The sequence below is a fragment of the Poecilia formosa genome, unplaced genomic scaffold, assembly GCF_000485575.1.
Source record: "Poecilia formosa unplaced genomic scaffold, Poecilia_formosa-5.1.2 Scaffold93, whole genome shotgun sequence".
NCBI classification, from domain to species: Eukaryota; Metazoa; Chordata; class Actinopteri; order Cyprinodontiformes; family Poeciliidae; genus Poecilia; species Poecilia formosa.
The window spans coordinates 364,904-378,618 of record NW_006800032.1 but is presented as its reverse complement, the minus strand read 5'-3'; the positions used below and the strand labels follow the sequence as shown (position 1 = coordinate 378,618).

General features: G+C 41.8%; 1 protein-coding gene across 1 annotated transcript in view; it reads left to right on the top strand.

Moving 5' to 3' along the window:
* The window catches only part of zzef1 (zinc finger, ZZ-type with EF hand domain 1), a 37,156-nt gene extending 29,419 nt beyond the window's left edge, over positions 1-7,737 (top strand). Inside the window, exons 53-54 of the mRNA XM_007557941.2 lie at positions 3,543-3,614; positions 5,371-7,737. Of these exons, the coding sequence (XP_007558003.1) occupies positions 3,543-3,614; positions 5,371-5,451 (153 nt within the window). The 3' untranslated portion in view covers positions 5,452-7,737. The remainder of the gene's footprint in view (positions 1-3,542; positions 3,615-5,370) is intronic.
* The last annotated feature ends 5,978 nt before the right edge of the window (positions 7,738-13,715 follow it).

Here is a 13,715-nt window from a genome sequence, read left to right as displayed (position 1 = left end):
GACATTTCCTGTAAAGCAGCTTACACCAGAAGTAAGCTGCTTTACAGGAAATGTTTCATCTATGATTTCTGTTCTCTGAAAGAGACAAAGAAGAACACCTGTAGTGCGAGAGATATCACACTTCTGACTGGAGACGCTCTCCAATCCAGCCTTTAGGCAGATGGCATTTTGATTAAGTGAGAGGCTCATCTGCACTTTAGAACATCAGTCAACAATCGTCACTCAGCTGAGTGGCAGCTTTTCACCGAGCCAAGTGTGGACTTCTGTCCTTCAGCAAAAAAAACCAACAAAAACCCCCCCAGCAGACTAAGAGTCAGTTACAATAGAAGTTGCATGGAACATGGTCCATCTCCAAGGATCACATCCACCTGCAATATGTTGTCTCCTCTGCTGCTGGGGCCACACTGGAGATTTGATTGGTTTTACGCAAAATTAAGTTTCTGTAGTTTTTTCTTATATATGGCAATCAAAGTCAAAGAGATGGTATAACATTTAAGAATTTACCACTCAGTCAAAACCAATGCAGGATTCTTTAAGATGGAACAATCGTCTGCTCATATCCATTCACATTTTCCTTTTTAATACTACCGGTTGTGTCCCTCACCCACTAATAGTTCTCCATATTGATGTATGAAATGTTTGGCAGACTAAAAGCTCCCAATCTGAACTACATTTGCTATCTATAACCACAGTTACATTGTTGTTAGTTTTCCAAGATGGCTGATGGGTAATTTCTGTGACATCATTGCAGACAACTTGTTTTACTGCATGGGGTAGATAGATAGTTAGCTCATTGCCTTCTGAGGGCCAGTGTGGGTTGGCCCTCACAGACTTGGAGGGAAGATGAGAAATAAAATGCAAAAATAAAATTGAATCAATTTTTTCATCCTAATTATTTTATATTATATTGTTTTATCACAAAATCTGTTCTGTTTTTCAATAATTGCAAAGTATAAGTTAAAACATCTTAAAGAAACGTTATTTGCCATGCTCGTTCTTCCGATTGGCTGGTCTATCAAGCTGCTTTGCTTCTCCAGCTAGCGTAGCAAACGCAAAACAGAAAAATTGACGGAACCTAAAATAAGCCCAGGAATAAAAATTTACCAGGCTGCATTTAAGCTAAGCGAATGGCATAATTACTGAATAATGAATAAATGTGGCTAAGCCAGTCATAGTTCCTTTATTTTGTAGCATTGTCTGTAGGTTTGCTAAGGGAGTCTCCGCCCAGAAGCTAACGGCTAATTTTCCTGGTCCGTCCATTGAAGAAAACCCCACCTATTTTCAACGTGGGGGGGATATTTTTAGCTGCACATGACAGAAAGGAGGAGAGAACAGAATTTAGTCGACATTTTTCTTCTTTTCCTCTCTGTATCTGTCTCTCCACTTGATGACCATGTTTTTCTCTCAGCCCACCTGCTCTGGCTGTGGCTGTGGCTCCGGGCCACAGCCCAGCCATGCCATCTGCCACACAGGCTCGGTGCACACTGCCTTCTGGAAGAGAAGAGATGCTATCTAAACTTTAATTGATATTCTCTCTATCTATCTATCTCTCTCTCTTTCTTCTTCTTCGCTCATCATGAATTATTTAACTACATCTAGGGGATTATGAGTGCGTCATTAGCCGGGAGTTTCCCTCGCTGTAGATGCAACTGGAGCAGACAGCCCCAGAAAAAACACCACCTCTCTGAAACCATCAGGGTCTGGCCGGGGAGACCCGAAGTGTCGGTTCTGTCTATAAAATTACATCAGCCGAGCGACGTCGCAGCTTGTTGTTACCAAAAAAAAAAAAAAAAAAAGAGGGCGGAATGGCAGCAGGTGGACAGCAGGGGGCAGTAGCAGTGCTTCACACAGAATGCCCTTCATGGACATTGCGGTCCTGCGTCTGCAATGATACAAGAAGGCGTCAAACTCAACGCAGCGACTTTCATGCTGCATCAAGAAAGATGCGGCGCTTCCACAACCCAAACGTGACGCATCCACTTCTTAATCACAGCTTCAGACAAAAGATTTGCCAGAAGTAAATAACAGCTGTAGGTACCGTTTATTCAGAAAAGTTGAATTCACTTCTCTAGATGCGAGTCACGGTTCTGCTGCAAATTTTTCCAGTCTGTCTTACCTTTTTTAATTGATGATTTTTTTAATTGATTGATTTCAGAGGGGTTGTTTTTTTTTTAAATTTATTTATTTATACCAGTCATTCAGAAAATGAAATGAGGCAGTGAAAGCCTTCATTAGCTGTTGTAACATGCAAACCTGGACCAACTTTTACTTCCCTCCACAGAGAGAAAGTCCAGCCAACAGTTTGTCCACCAATATGGAAATATGGGGAAAAAAAATAAGTAAAAATATTCGACAGAAATGTGTTGGAACAAAATGAAACATGAATAAATGCAGGTGCGCAGCAGGTTGCCACATCCTGTGCGACCATATAGCGAGAAGCTTATTGTTCATTCAAACGTGGCCGCATTAGGTCTGAGCCTGCAGAAAGCTGGCTTCAGACATCCAGAGCTGCTCTCATCTCCAGCATTGATCCCAGCTCTTTTGTCTGCACTTAATGTTCTGATCCCCTGAGATTCGGTGCACTCCTCCTCACCCCAGGAAGTGCGCGCTTTATATTTAGCAATCAAAACACAGTGTGTCACACTCTGCTGACTGTACATTCGGTCCAAGAATGTTTTCCCCCAGCATAAACATTCGGCGTGCTGCGAGAGGAATTGGGAAGCGGGGCTCTGGAGTTCGTCTCCAGAGCCGTAAAAGCTCCATTTTGACCACTTTTCAGCCCAGTGGAGTCTTATCTCTGTTTATCTAACATGAAATGTGTCCGCCCTTGGAGTGTCTTGCATGTGTTATTGGAGATTTTATGTGAGAAATCCAGTGCAAAGAAGTACACGCAGAAGAACAATGATGCATGTTTTCTGTAATTTATTTAAATTTTTACAACAAAAAAAACATCTGGAAAGTGTGGCATGCATTTATTTTCATGGCCCCAAAATCCATGGTGCCAATTGTTTTGTCTGCTTCAATAAGCAATGAATCAATTAATAGCATGATGAGTTAAAATAACATAAATAATTTCCGTTCTGGTGATTAATATTTCTTATTTATGGTTTTAGTTGTGTTGGTTTCCTTTTTATATTGTTTTTTGTTGTGTTTTATTTTGGACATTTAAGATATTTTACAGTTCTAGTGTTCTGTACAAAACTGGAGTTTATCCGTCTTTGAGAGGGCAAACATGCATTATTATGCCACTGTTGGTACATTTCTTGAAAGTTGCCTCACATTATCGTACATCGCAATAATTACTGGAGCAATTTATCGTCCAGCAACATTCATCGTGATGATAGCTTTGCCACGATGCAGCCCCTTTTTCTATAACGTTGAATAACTTTTCCAGCAATCTACTGTTAATTTTGATTCAAGAGCAGCAGAAGTTACCCTCCATGCTCACCTCTGACTGTGTCGGCGAGAAGTATGAAGGTTGTTCTTGTTGCTCTCTTCTTGTTTTACTTCAAATTTTGAAAGGCAAACTTCTCATTTCCCAGAAACAAGGAATCCTCCAGGAGTATCTGCTCGCCATGACGACCGACGAGCAGCTCCTCCGCCACACCGCTATGGTAAGAACTAATCTCCTGTGACATCATTGGAGACAACTTGTTTTACTGCATGGGGTAGATAGATAGTTAGCTCGTGGCCTTCTGAGGGCCAGTGCGGGTTGGCCCTCACAGACTTGGAGGGAAGATGAGAAATAAAATGCAAAAATACAATTTTTCTCTGAAAGAGAAATTTGTTCAGTCTTTCCCGACTTTTTGTCGCCGGTTGTTTCCTGAAATCCAAACGTCACTTGGCGGAACCTCCCGAGCCGCGCGTCGTGGTCTCTGTCGTTCGGCGCGGCGGCGCCTGGATGAAGGTAGCGCTCAGTAGCCGCCCCGCTCCCTGTAGGGGTATGCAACTCTCTTTCTACCACGCAGTCTCCCCGATTCAAGTCGCGGTGAGTCAGCTTGCTTCAGGAGTCTCTGTTTGCGTGTGAATCAGCGAGATGTTGACACCAAGCGGATCCCCTCGGCACCCCCTACCTCTTGTTTTTTTTATTTTTTTTTTCAAAGCGTGTGGGCCGCGCTCACGGCTAATGTGTTTGATAATTACAGTCCATTAGCATCTGCGGCAGAGCGAGCCACGGCGTCCTCCGTACCGAGGGCCCCTGCGACGCGCAGGCGGGGCCTGAAGGCGCTCCAGAGGAGCGGAGGGACAAAAAACACCACTGTGGGTGGTTCTGCTGAGCAGTTACCTAATACCTGTCGGGTGGAAAACAAAGCCGTGGGTGACTTGTCACGCCAGACGCGGGTTCGGTTTGCATGAAATTGACTGGAGTTCAAATTTCACCGACTTCATGTTTCGGTCCATTTTTCTTGCATTTTATTGGTCGGCAGATTGTTTTGAAAAAGACCTAAAATCGCGTCAAACTCAAGAATCAAGTCTGACTTAACTTCTGTGGCCTTCTGGACTCTAATTCGACAGAGAATTATGACCATGATAAGACAACAGGAAATGAATGAAGTTGTAGTTATATGAGAATACTGTCAGTTTTGCGACTTTGTTCTCCTAATCCTACAAATTTTTTTCTCGTTAGTCCCACTTTATTGCCGTATTATTTCAACTTCATTCTCATACGACTTTATTCTCGCAATTTAATTTTTTATTTTTCTTAGAATGGCCCTTCTTCAGTCAGAGGCCTCTTCAGATTTGTTGCAAGACTGACTGCTGTCAGAGATCCTTCTCACAGACAGCCTCACCATCCACAGAGACATTTTTTAATTGAATTGAATAAGTTCTGCTTCATTATTTTGTAAGAATCAGCTTTTCAGTGGTTTTCCAAATTGGTCTGTTATGAACATTTATATTTTAACTTGCCAACTGCTAAACAGGGTTTTTAAAACTGTATCTATTTTTTGTTGATAAAACTCCTGCTCTTAAATCCCATGGCTGCAGCAAGATGTACTTTGCATTTCACTCACGTCTTTCCTGTTTTAGCTCCATATTTGGTTAACAAATAACTGTGTATTTTTCTACTAGATTTCCATAGTAGTAAAACTTGGCAACAAATAAATGCTTTTCACTGCATCCCCAGAACGAAGAGGGTATAATTTTCTTTTTGGCATGACTGCATTCGTTTGAAAAATCAAAACAAAAAAAAGAACGAACCAGCTTAAGTGTTTGCAGAGAGAAACACTAACCCGTGATTTTTAGTTGATATTTAATTATCCTGAGCTATTCTGTTTTATTTATTTATTTTTTTTCTTTAAGTTCACTGACAGTCTGGAGTTACACTCATCGATGCTTTCTTTTTTCTGTTTTTTTTTTTTAACTGTTCAGGCTCTGAAAAACATCGCCGCCATCAGCCTGGCCATCAGCTACCCCAACAAATCCACGAAGCTGCTCAACATGGCCCCGTGAGAGATTTCCCCGAAGAAAAACGTGGGAGAACGTTCTGGCGGGGAGACGCGTCCCGACTCCGCTGGTTGGTTTCACCAGAAAGTCGTGGGAGGAAACCGTCCCTCACCATCCAGTGCAGGTCCCCCTCCCCCCCTTCTCCTCCTCTGTCGAGTGTCTTCCCGTACTCACCAAGAACCACGTTGACATCAGCCGAGGAAGGGAGCACTTTCCACACTTCTTCACAATCCTTTTTGCCTTAGAAGAATTCAGTATATCAGCATGTGCTTTCACAGATAGTGGGACAGTTTGTGTGGGGTTTTGTTTTTTCCTCCACTTGATGCTTTGCTAAAGGACATGAAGTGTGCCAAATTAGCATCCTTCAAGGGGAAGTATGTTCTGTTATTTCCCTGCCTTTTTTTTTTTCAGAGCAGCAGCTACTCTGGATTACGAAGTTGATCGTGGTGAAAATGGGTCACCTTGGCAACTTGCATCTCTCAGCAGACATGTAGAGCATCCTAAAAATACTGTCCAGGACGTTGGAGTCTCATTAGTCACCACAGAGCGAAGGAAGTGACCCACTCGCTTAATCCGCTCGTTTCTTCATTTCCCCCATTTTTGACATTCATCGCTCTTCTTCTGACGACCCTTCATCATCGTCAGCCTCCTCTGTTTGTTACTGTACTTGCAGGAACAAATGATCAAACAGTACCAGTTTGGTTTGTAACCACAGATGCAATATGGCTCATACCCAGGGTGCCATGCCATCAAGGGGCGGCAACAGTCAAAAATAATCAGTTGTCCTTTAAGGAAGTTCTCAGTCGCTTCTTCGAATGGGTGCCTCCTTGTGTTGTCCAAACTGTAAACGGAGATAAAGTAACGAGTACGAGTTGACATTTGTAAAATCTTTATTCTGTCTGCAAAAACCCAAAAGAACTCATGTGGGACGCTTCCAATCGGGGTTAGAGCAAACTCAGCCTGAGACGAGCGTGAATTCTGCAACGTATATGGACAGATCCTCGAGCCTTTAACACGCCGTTTTAAATGATGAAACCGTAATTTATTAAAACCGTCCGAAACATTGCATTTATCCGCTGCGTGCATCAGACTTTATGGAACTCTGTTTTGGTTTTTGTTTTATTAAAGTTGATTCCTATTGGTTTTAGTCAAACCCCACTGCAACGTTCCACAATCGCCATTGAAAGTAACGGTGATCAATTTACAGTTTAACCGATTAACTGTTATTTTGTGGGTTTGTTTTCACGGCCGCGATTCTTCGAGCGTAACGGAATCGCGAAGCTTCGCTGTTGACGCTAAAGAGGCAAATGCGAGGAACAGCACGTGTGTAAAATCCCGTATGTGCAGCACGAGACCATTTCTAACACAGAGGTTACTATAGCAACGTGGAGACTTTATACGGATTTCTCATGCTACGTGTTAAAAGTATAATCCCACTTTCATTCACACTAACCCCCCCACTGTATTAACGTCACCGTGCACATGTAGTCACGTTTGTCACCTCCGAAAGAAAAACCTGTGCATTTTACAGATTTACTCTTCTGTTTCTCAACTAAAACCATTTCTATCCGTAGTTTTATGCCAAAGAAACGTCTCATTTTGAGCCATAAAACATCTCAGAAAGAGCAACCGGAGGAGTTGGCGATGCTTCGCTGTGATTCGCTGGGGCGGTGGAAACATTTACACATCACTCGGTTTCATTTCTTTCTAGATTCGCTTTGTTTTTTTGTTTCGTTCTCCCCTCCACCCGTTTTGCCGTACCCCCTCACCCCCCCGACATGGGCCGCGGGACGGCTCGGTGGTTTAGTTTACACAAAACAAACATCAGCTGCAACGAGGAGAGAAGAAGAAACGCGTGGCCTCCGTTTGGCTTCCGTGACGCCTCGCCTATCTATGACGTGCCTATGGTTCAAAGTAAAGCAATCATGATTTATTTCATGTTATTAATTCTATTTTAAATAAGAAATATATTGTTTAATTGAAGGTTTTTGTAACTTTTTAGTTATTTTGTTGGGTTTCTTTGTTTTGCAATGATGCTTGATTTAAGGCTAACTAATTTGAATGTAAATACCTGTGAATATCAGTTGCACAGAATAAGGACTTTGATAATGACCCCATTTAAAAAAAAAAAAAAAACGAGAGAGAGGGAGAGGAAAACTTTATCCGACACAAACAGATGGACACTTTGAATCCGATTTTGTATGCACGGTGTTGTTAAACTTCAAACAAACGAACTGCTTGGGTTGAAACGTGATCCATTTGTAATAAAAACAGAAATGACGTAAAAATGAACTTTTCTATCATCTTTTTGTGTTTGGGGCTCAGGTGGGAATTTCTGATTTTTGATTACGGCGAAACACCACAACAGGGACACAGCAGCTGCGTTTCCATTGACCACATCATTATGCAGATTGTAACAATGAAACTAAATTTGCCTAATGGAAACACTGTGATTTCAAAACAAATCATGTTTTTTGATAAAAACGTTTTTTTTTTTTGTTGTTTTTTTGTGCTACGATGTGGTGATTTTTCGGCTGTATTGAAATCAGTGTACTGTATTGGGGCCGTTGTAGATGGGGGGTGGGGGGAGAACATTTCCACCAAAATGTTTTCAGACTTAGAAATGACCTTGTTTTTGGATGTTTTTTTTTTTTTACATTTATCTACATTGAACTTAATATATATTCTACCAAGCTGCAATGGAAACCCTGTTTTTGCATCACAAGACTCGTGATCAACAACCGGATGTTGCTGCTGTAACGGAAAAGACAACGAAGACGACAGGAAGTAGATGGATTGTGGCACCACATATTTTTTCACGATTTATCGCGTAGAAAAACCTATTGACGTGTGATTTTAATTGCATTTCTTATTTAATGGAAACATTGACAGTCAATGGGTTTTTTTGTTTGTTTTTTCTACATTGGTGGAATAGAGTTTTCCGCACATTTGTTACGGAAACGCAGCTAATGGAGGGGAAACTAAAGGGACTCCATTCCTTTTTGCTTCAGGTTTTTCATGTCCTCCCAAAATAACTCTCTTCGTTTTGTCACAGAAATCTCCAATGGTTTCAGTTTGTCAGCCCGTCTCCACAAACTCAAATAGTTAATCTCCCATCATTTATTTTGTCCTGATAATCCATTGGTATGCCTTTTTTTTTTTTCCCCCGCTCTGGGCTTGGTTTTATCAAAGGCTCTCTCAGCCTCCATCCTCCCGCCTGGCTCTGCTTATCTATCCCATGCCTGTAATATGGAATCTCACCGACAGCCCTGATGATGAGAGTGATGATCACTGGGGCGATAATGACATCAAATGGAGGAAATACTCAATAAGGCTCCAGATGATTCAGTGCCCCTCTGTGCTGCTGTAGCCTCCACACTGGCATGACTCAGCTCTCCTCCTACTGCTCCACTCTCCTCCCATTTAGCTCCTACGCCTTTTTAGTGGTTTGTACAAATCCCCACTGTTCTCCTTTATATATATAATAAATATTTGTCAGGGGTACACATTAGGCTAAGTGGAAATCCTAGTAAAGCTGGGATCTGGATAAAATCAGAAAAATGTCATTTGAGTTACAGTAACACCAGTGTCTGTGTAAATACTTAGAGATATTAAGTTTACATTTAAGGAGACAATTTTTCCCCTGTTTTCCTTCATTTATGTCTTTCTTTTTACTGTCTGGGTTCTGAGTCTGAGTCCAGACCAATATTTTATTGAAATGAATGAAATCAAGACTTGTGCTTTAAAGCTGCAGAATGCAACTTTATATATATATATATATGTGTGTGTGTGTGTGTGTGTGTGTGCGCGCGTTTTCTTACATATTTAAATTATCATTATGTTGGGACAGCTTAATATAAGACAGATCATCTATAAAAGAAAATTGAGCTCCTCTGCATTCTCCACTCAGAAACAACCAATCAGAGCCAGGAGGAGGGGTTTAGTGCTGTCAATCATTCTTGTGTTCTGCTCAGACCCTCCCCTTGCTCTTTCCTCTCTACAACTGGTTCACCAAGGATGCTAAGGCTAGTAAGCAAGGCCACCTATTATGGTGGATAAATGGTTTTAAGTTGTTTCTCTGCCTTTAACACATGTAATAGTGTGTACATGAGTATGATTGACAGCGCTAAGACCCTCCTCCTGGCTCTGATTGGTTGTTTTTAACCAGGAGCAGTGCATTTTTTTCAGACAGCAATAGTAGCTCGATCTATACACAGATTATCTGACTTTCACCATACCGTCACTGCAAGTTGACACTTTTAATAAATATGGTTTGTTAAAACAGAAATATTTTATCAAACCAGCTGTTTCATCAATAATACAATCTACATTTGAGTTGTGATTGTATGAAGTTTAATTCAATCAGAAAGCTGCACTGTCGCAGCAGCCAGTACAATCTCTCCCAACTTTGTTGGGTTGGAAGAAACGACTCAAAGCGGAGAACCCAGATTTGTTAGCGCCACAAAATGATGTGCAAGGCCTCAAATATGATTTTTTGTTCCAAGCCATGAAAAAATGTATCCGGCGATTGCTGAGGATACGGGGGACAGAATCCCAGACAGCTGGCCGTCAGTAAGTATCCGGGGTTTGAATTTCATTAGGGACACCAATATTGATCATTTTAAAAATGAAATTATAATGAAGCGTCATGGTCATATCCCCTTACAAACTTAATTTAATGCCCTGGTGCAGCAGCTCTGTCATACTCTGATGGTCATTCTCCTTTTTAACGCCAAAGTTTCGCCCAGCTATCCAGATAAATGTTACCTCCGTGGTTGCTCTGTTTGTCGCTCTGCTGGCACTGTATGTTGCCTCTCGCAGAATGACCGAGGAAATAAGGAGCAGCCCCTCTACGACACCACATGGACAAGTGAGAGTGGACATTGGAACGATGCATGCAAATATGTGAGGACTTCTACAATGCAGACATAAACTCTGCTCGCACTCGAGTCGAAACCTAAACTCAATTTAATGTCTCCAATGGGACAATGATCCCAAAACACTGGCTCTTTGAAAATACATAGGCAGTCTTATGTGTTTTCCGGGCACAAAGTTACATTTTATGGCACAGTCAAGCAACTGTTGCCTTGAGTTGCTATGAAAATGCTTCATATATGACTTAACTTAAAACTCAAATTTTTAAATTTCATTGCAGTTTCTATTGATTCATCTCACATCCCTCAAGCAAAAAGAGGTTGACGCAAGTAACATTACTTTCCCATGAAGACTGCATAAGATTGTATCTTCAAGCTGCTCTTCAGCGCCCTTAAATGACGCCATCAGATGATTCCCGTGCCGCCTCTCTAGCTAACTTGTCCTGCTGTGTTTTAGGTCAAATTAAAAATATGAACTCCTTCTAAAGGACTCAGTCTCTTCAACGGTCTCTCTTTTTGCCAGATTTACCAAATCTGGTCACACACACACACACTCTCTCTCTGTCGCTCTTTTGCATTATTAACCGAGTGTTTTTAAGTGCTGGGACTGATCGGTTCCCAACCTCCTCTCGATGAATCCCGCTGCCCCTTTGACCTCGTCCACACCCGCAACTCTGCTGACGGAATCGCTCCCACGCCGAAGGAAACTCCCTCATTGACCTCGTCGTAATGGTAATGAGACCTACTTCTTCACGTCCTCCAGGGACGCGAGGCCGTTTTGAGGTCACCCCTCTTGAGGCGCGGGGATAATTGGGCGCTTAAAAAAAAAAAGAAAGAAAAGAAACCTGTGAGAATAAGACGCAGCGAAGGCGCACTCCCCGTATTTAGCACATCCTATTGAGTGGTTGCGCTGGGAGAGGGAAGCTTGCTGTTTTTGATCTCATTTCTGGCCTCTCTTCTATCTGGGTTAGCGGCTGGCTGTTATTGGAACAGCCACCTGTGGCAGCGGGAGAAAGCGGACGGGAATAGATAGCGGCGGCTTTCAACATGACAGCCCCGCTGCAGAGCGTGTCGGCTAATCGCGGACATTAGGGTGAGAGCCGCGTACGACTGAAGGGAGACGGTGGCTGTAATGTGACGTGAGAGGAGATGGACTGCCCCGCCCCGTGTTTATCCGCAACCCTGGCTCCCAGCTGGCCAATAACTGATAAATTAGCTTGAGAACATCAGAGGATGGACCGAGCTGCTGATTCTAGGTCAGAGCCGATGAGCAAGAGACAAATGTCCTTGGAGAGCCCATGCTAAAACCGTTTCTAAAAACATGTTCGGCGTGGTGCTGTAACGATTCATCGAATGATTCCGATACATCGATTAGTAAAATTCCTTAAAGGCAAATTACCTGCCTCAAGGCCGTATTAAATTATGGTTTACTATTTAGCGCACTGTGTCCCGGTGTTCTGTTATTCGGTGGTTATTTGTGCTGTGCAGTGTTGAGGAATGCTAAGTGCCATTAGCAGCTACGGAAGGACACGGCGAGGGACCGAAAGAAGTGCCGCCAAGAAGGAGACAAAAAGTGACAATAAATATGGCGGTTATTTTAAACCCAATAGAAAAGATAACACTGCCCAATGCGTACGCAAAATGGAACTGGCATTTAACAATAGCAGACACCTCTGTGAAAACGTCCACTACATGCGTAAAGCTGCTAACAGGTAGAGTTTTTTTTTACCTTTGTAAAGGACTCTTGAATCTGTGATTGTTAGTAAAGAAACTGGCATGTTATGCAGGTACAAGGTTAACATGTTAACATGACATTTATTTAAGCTTGTGTACACGCAGCACACAGCCTCTCCCTTGCTCTCGGCTATGCTTATGCCCGTCAGCAGAGCCTGCTATGAATGCTAAGGCTAGTTAGCATGACCACTGATTACAGTAGATAAACAGTTTAAGCAAATATGTAAAAAATATTGTTTATAAAAGTTACACTGTAATGTTAAGATAATTTTGGAGACTAGTTGTACTATTGATACAGAAGTTTCCAGCTTTTCTAATAAATAAATATTTTACTACTTTGAACTTTATTGGTGTCTTTTCCTATTAGAATAATGAACAGACCACTAAGAAGTTCAGAGTGTGGCTAAGATGAGGAAATCCACAAATACACAGTCAGACTTGTACACAAAACATATTTACATTATGCGGTGTAAACATGTTTTTTTCTTTGACATCTGTGAGAAGAATCTGTCTCTAAAACCAACAGGACTTAAAGGTGAAATTCTTGATTTTCTTAGCTTGGAAAATAGTCATACATAATGACTATTATTCCTTTATATTTTACAATTGATGCTTAAATCCTAATAACCCTGCAGAGGTTTGAGATTTACTCCAACTGAAAGACAAACACTCCTGGAGATGAAATCTGTAATTCTTGAAACTGAAGTGAACCATCCCTGATTTTGTCCTCTGTTTTTCAAACAAATGTCATTCAGAGTGGACGGTATGCATTAATGCTTCCTCCTTTCGAGGGTGGAAACATTTCAGGGCTGATTACCTGCGCCGCCAACACAAAGCAAGGCTTATCTTCGGGGTACACTGTCACCGGCTGTATCACCCTTCACTGCTCGTCTGGGACTCAGGAGGCCTGCGTGTTGTCATCGTGTTTCCTGGAGGAGGTTCTCAGGTGTGGAAAGATGGCTGAATGCTGCATACATCCTGTATTTATGCAGGATTTATGTCTCTCCACACTGCAGAGGCGGCTGCCCACGCCAGGTGAATTCACTCCGGTAAGACAGCGCCGCCTCTTCTACTTCTCTTCTCATTTTTTCAATTGCACACTTTTCAATTTCCTCAACCTTTGATACACTAACCTGAATAAAGGAAAAAAATATTTACTTTCACTGATTTATTTATTTTTTTTTGTGTGTGTGTGTGTGACATTTTCTCAACTTCCTGTTTCATTTCTAGTTTGATCTACTTTTTTGCCAATTTCTGGTACTTTTGCTTCTTGTGACTCTAGCACACGTTTCAAGTTTCTGAGATTTTGCCACAGCTGTGTTCTGTCAAACATGCAGCTTGCTAGGCCTGTCGCAATAACAAATTTTGCTGGACGACACATAGTCCCAGAAGTTATTGCTATAAAACGATAATATTGTTGCTTTGAGACCATTTTCACGTAATATAATGGTAGTGGCATGAAAACGCAAGAACACGCTCTCAAAGATGAATAAACTCTTAAATTCTGATGATTATTTAACACTGGATCTGACAGAGATGTGAAATATCCAAAATAATTTAACAAAACAACAGCTTACACTTTCTGGGTTAAAATGAAAATTAACTACAATATGGCCACTTACCTTTGGCCATTTGCAGTTTCACCTTTGCCTTTAACAGTTG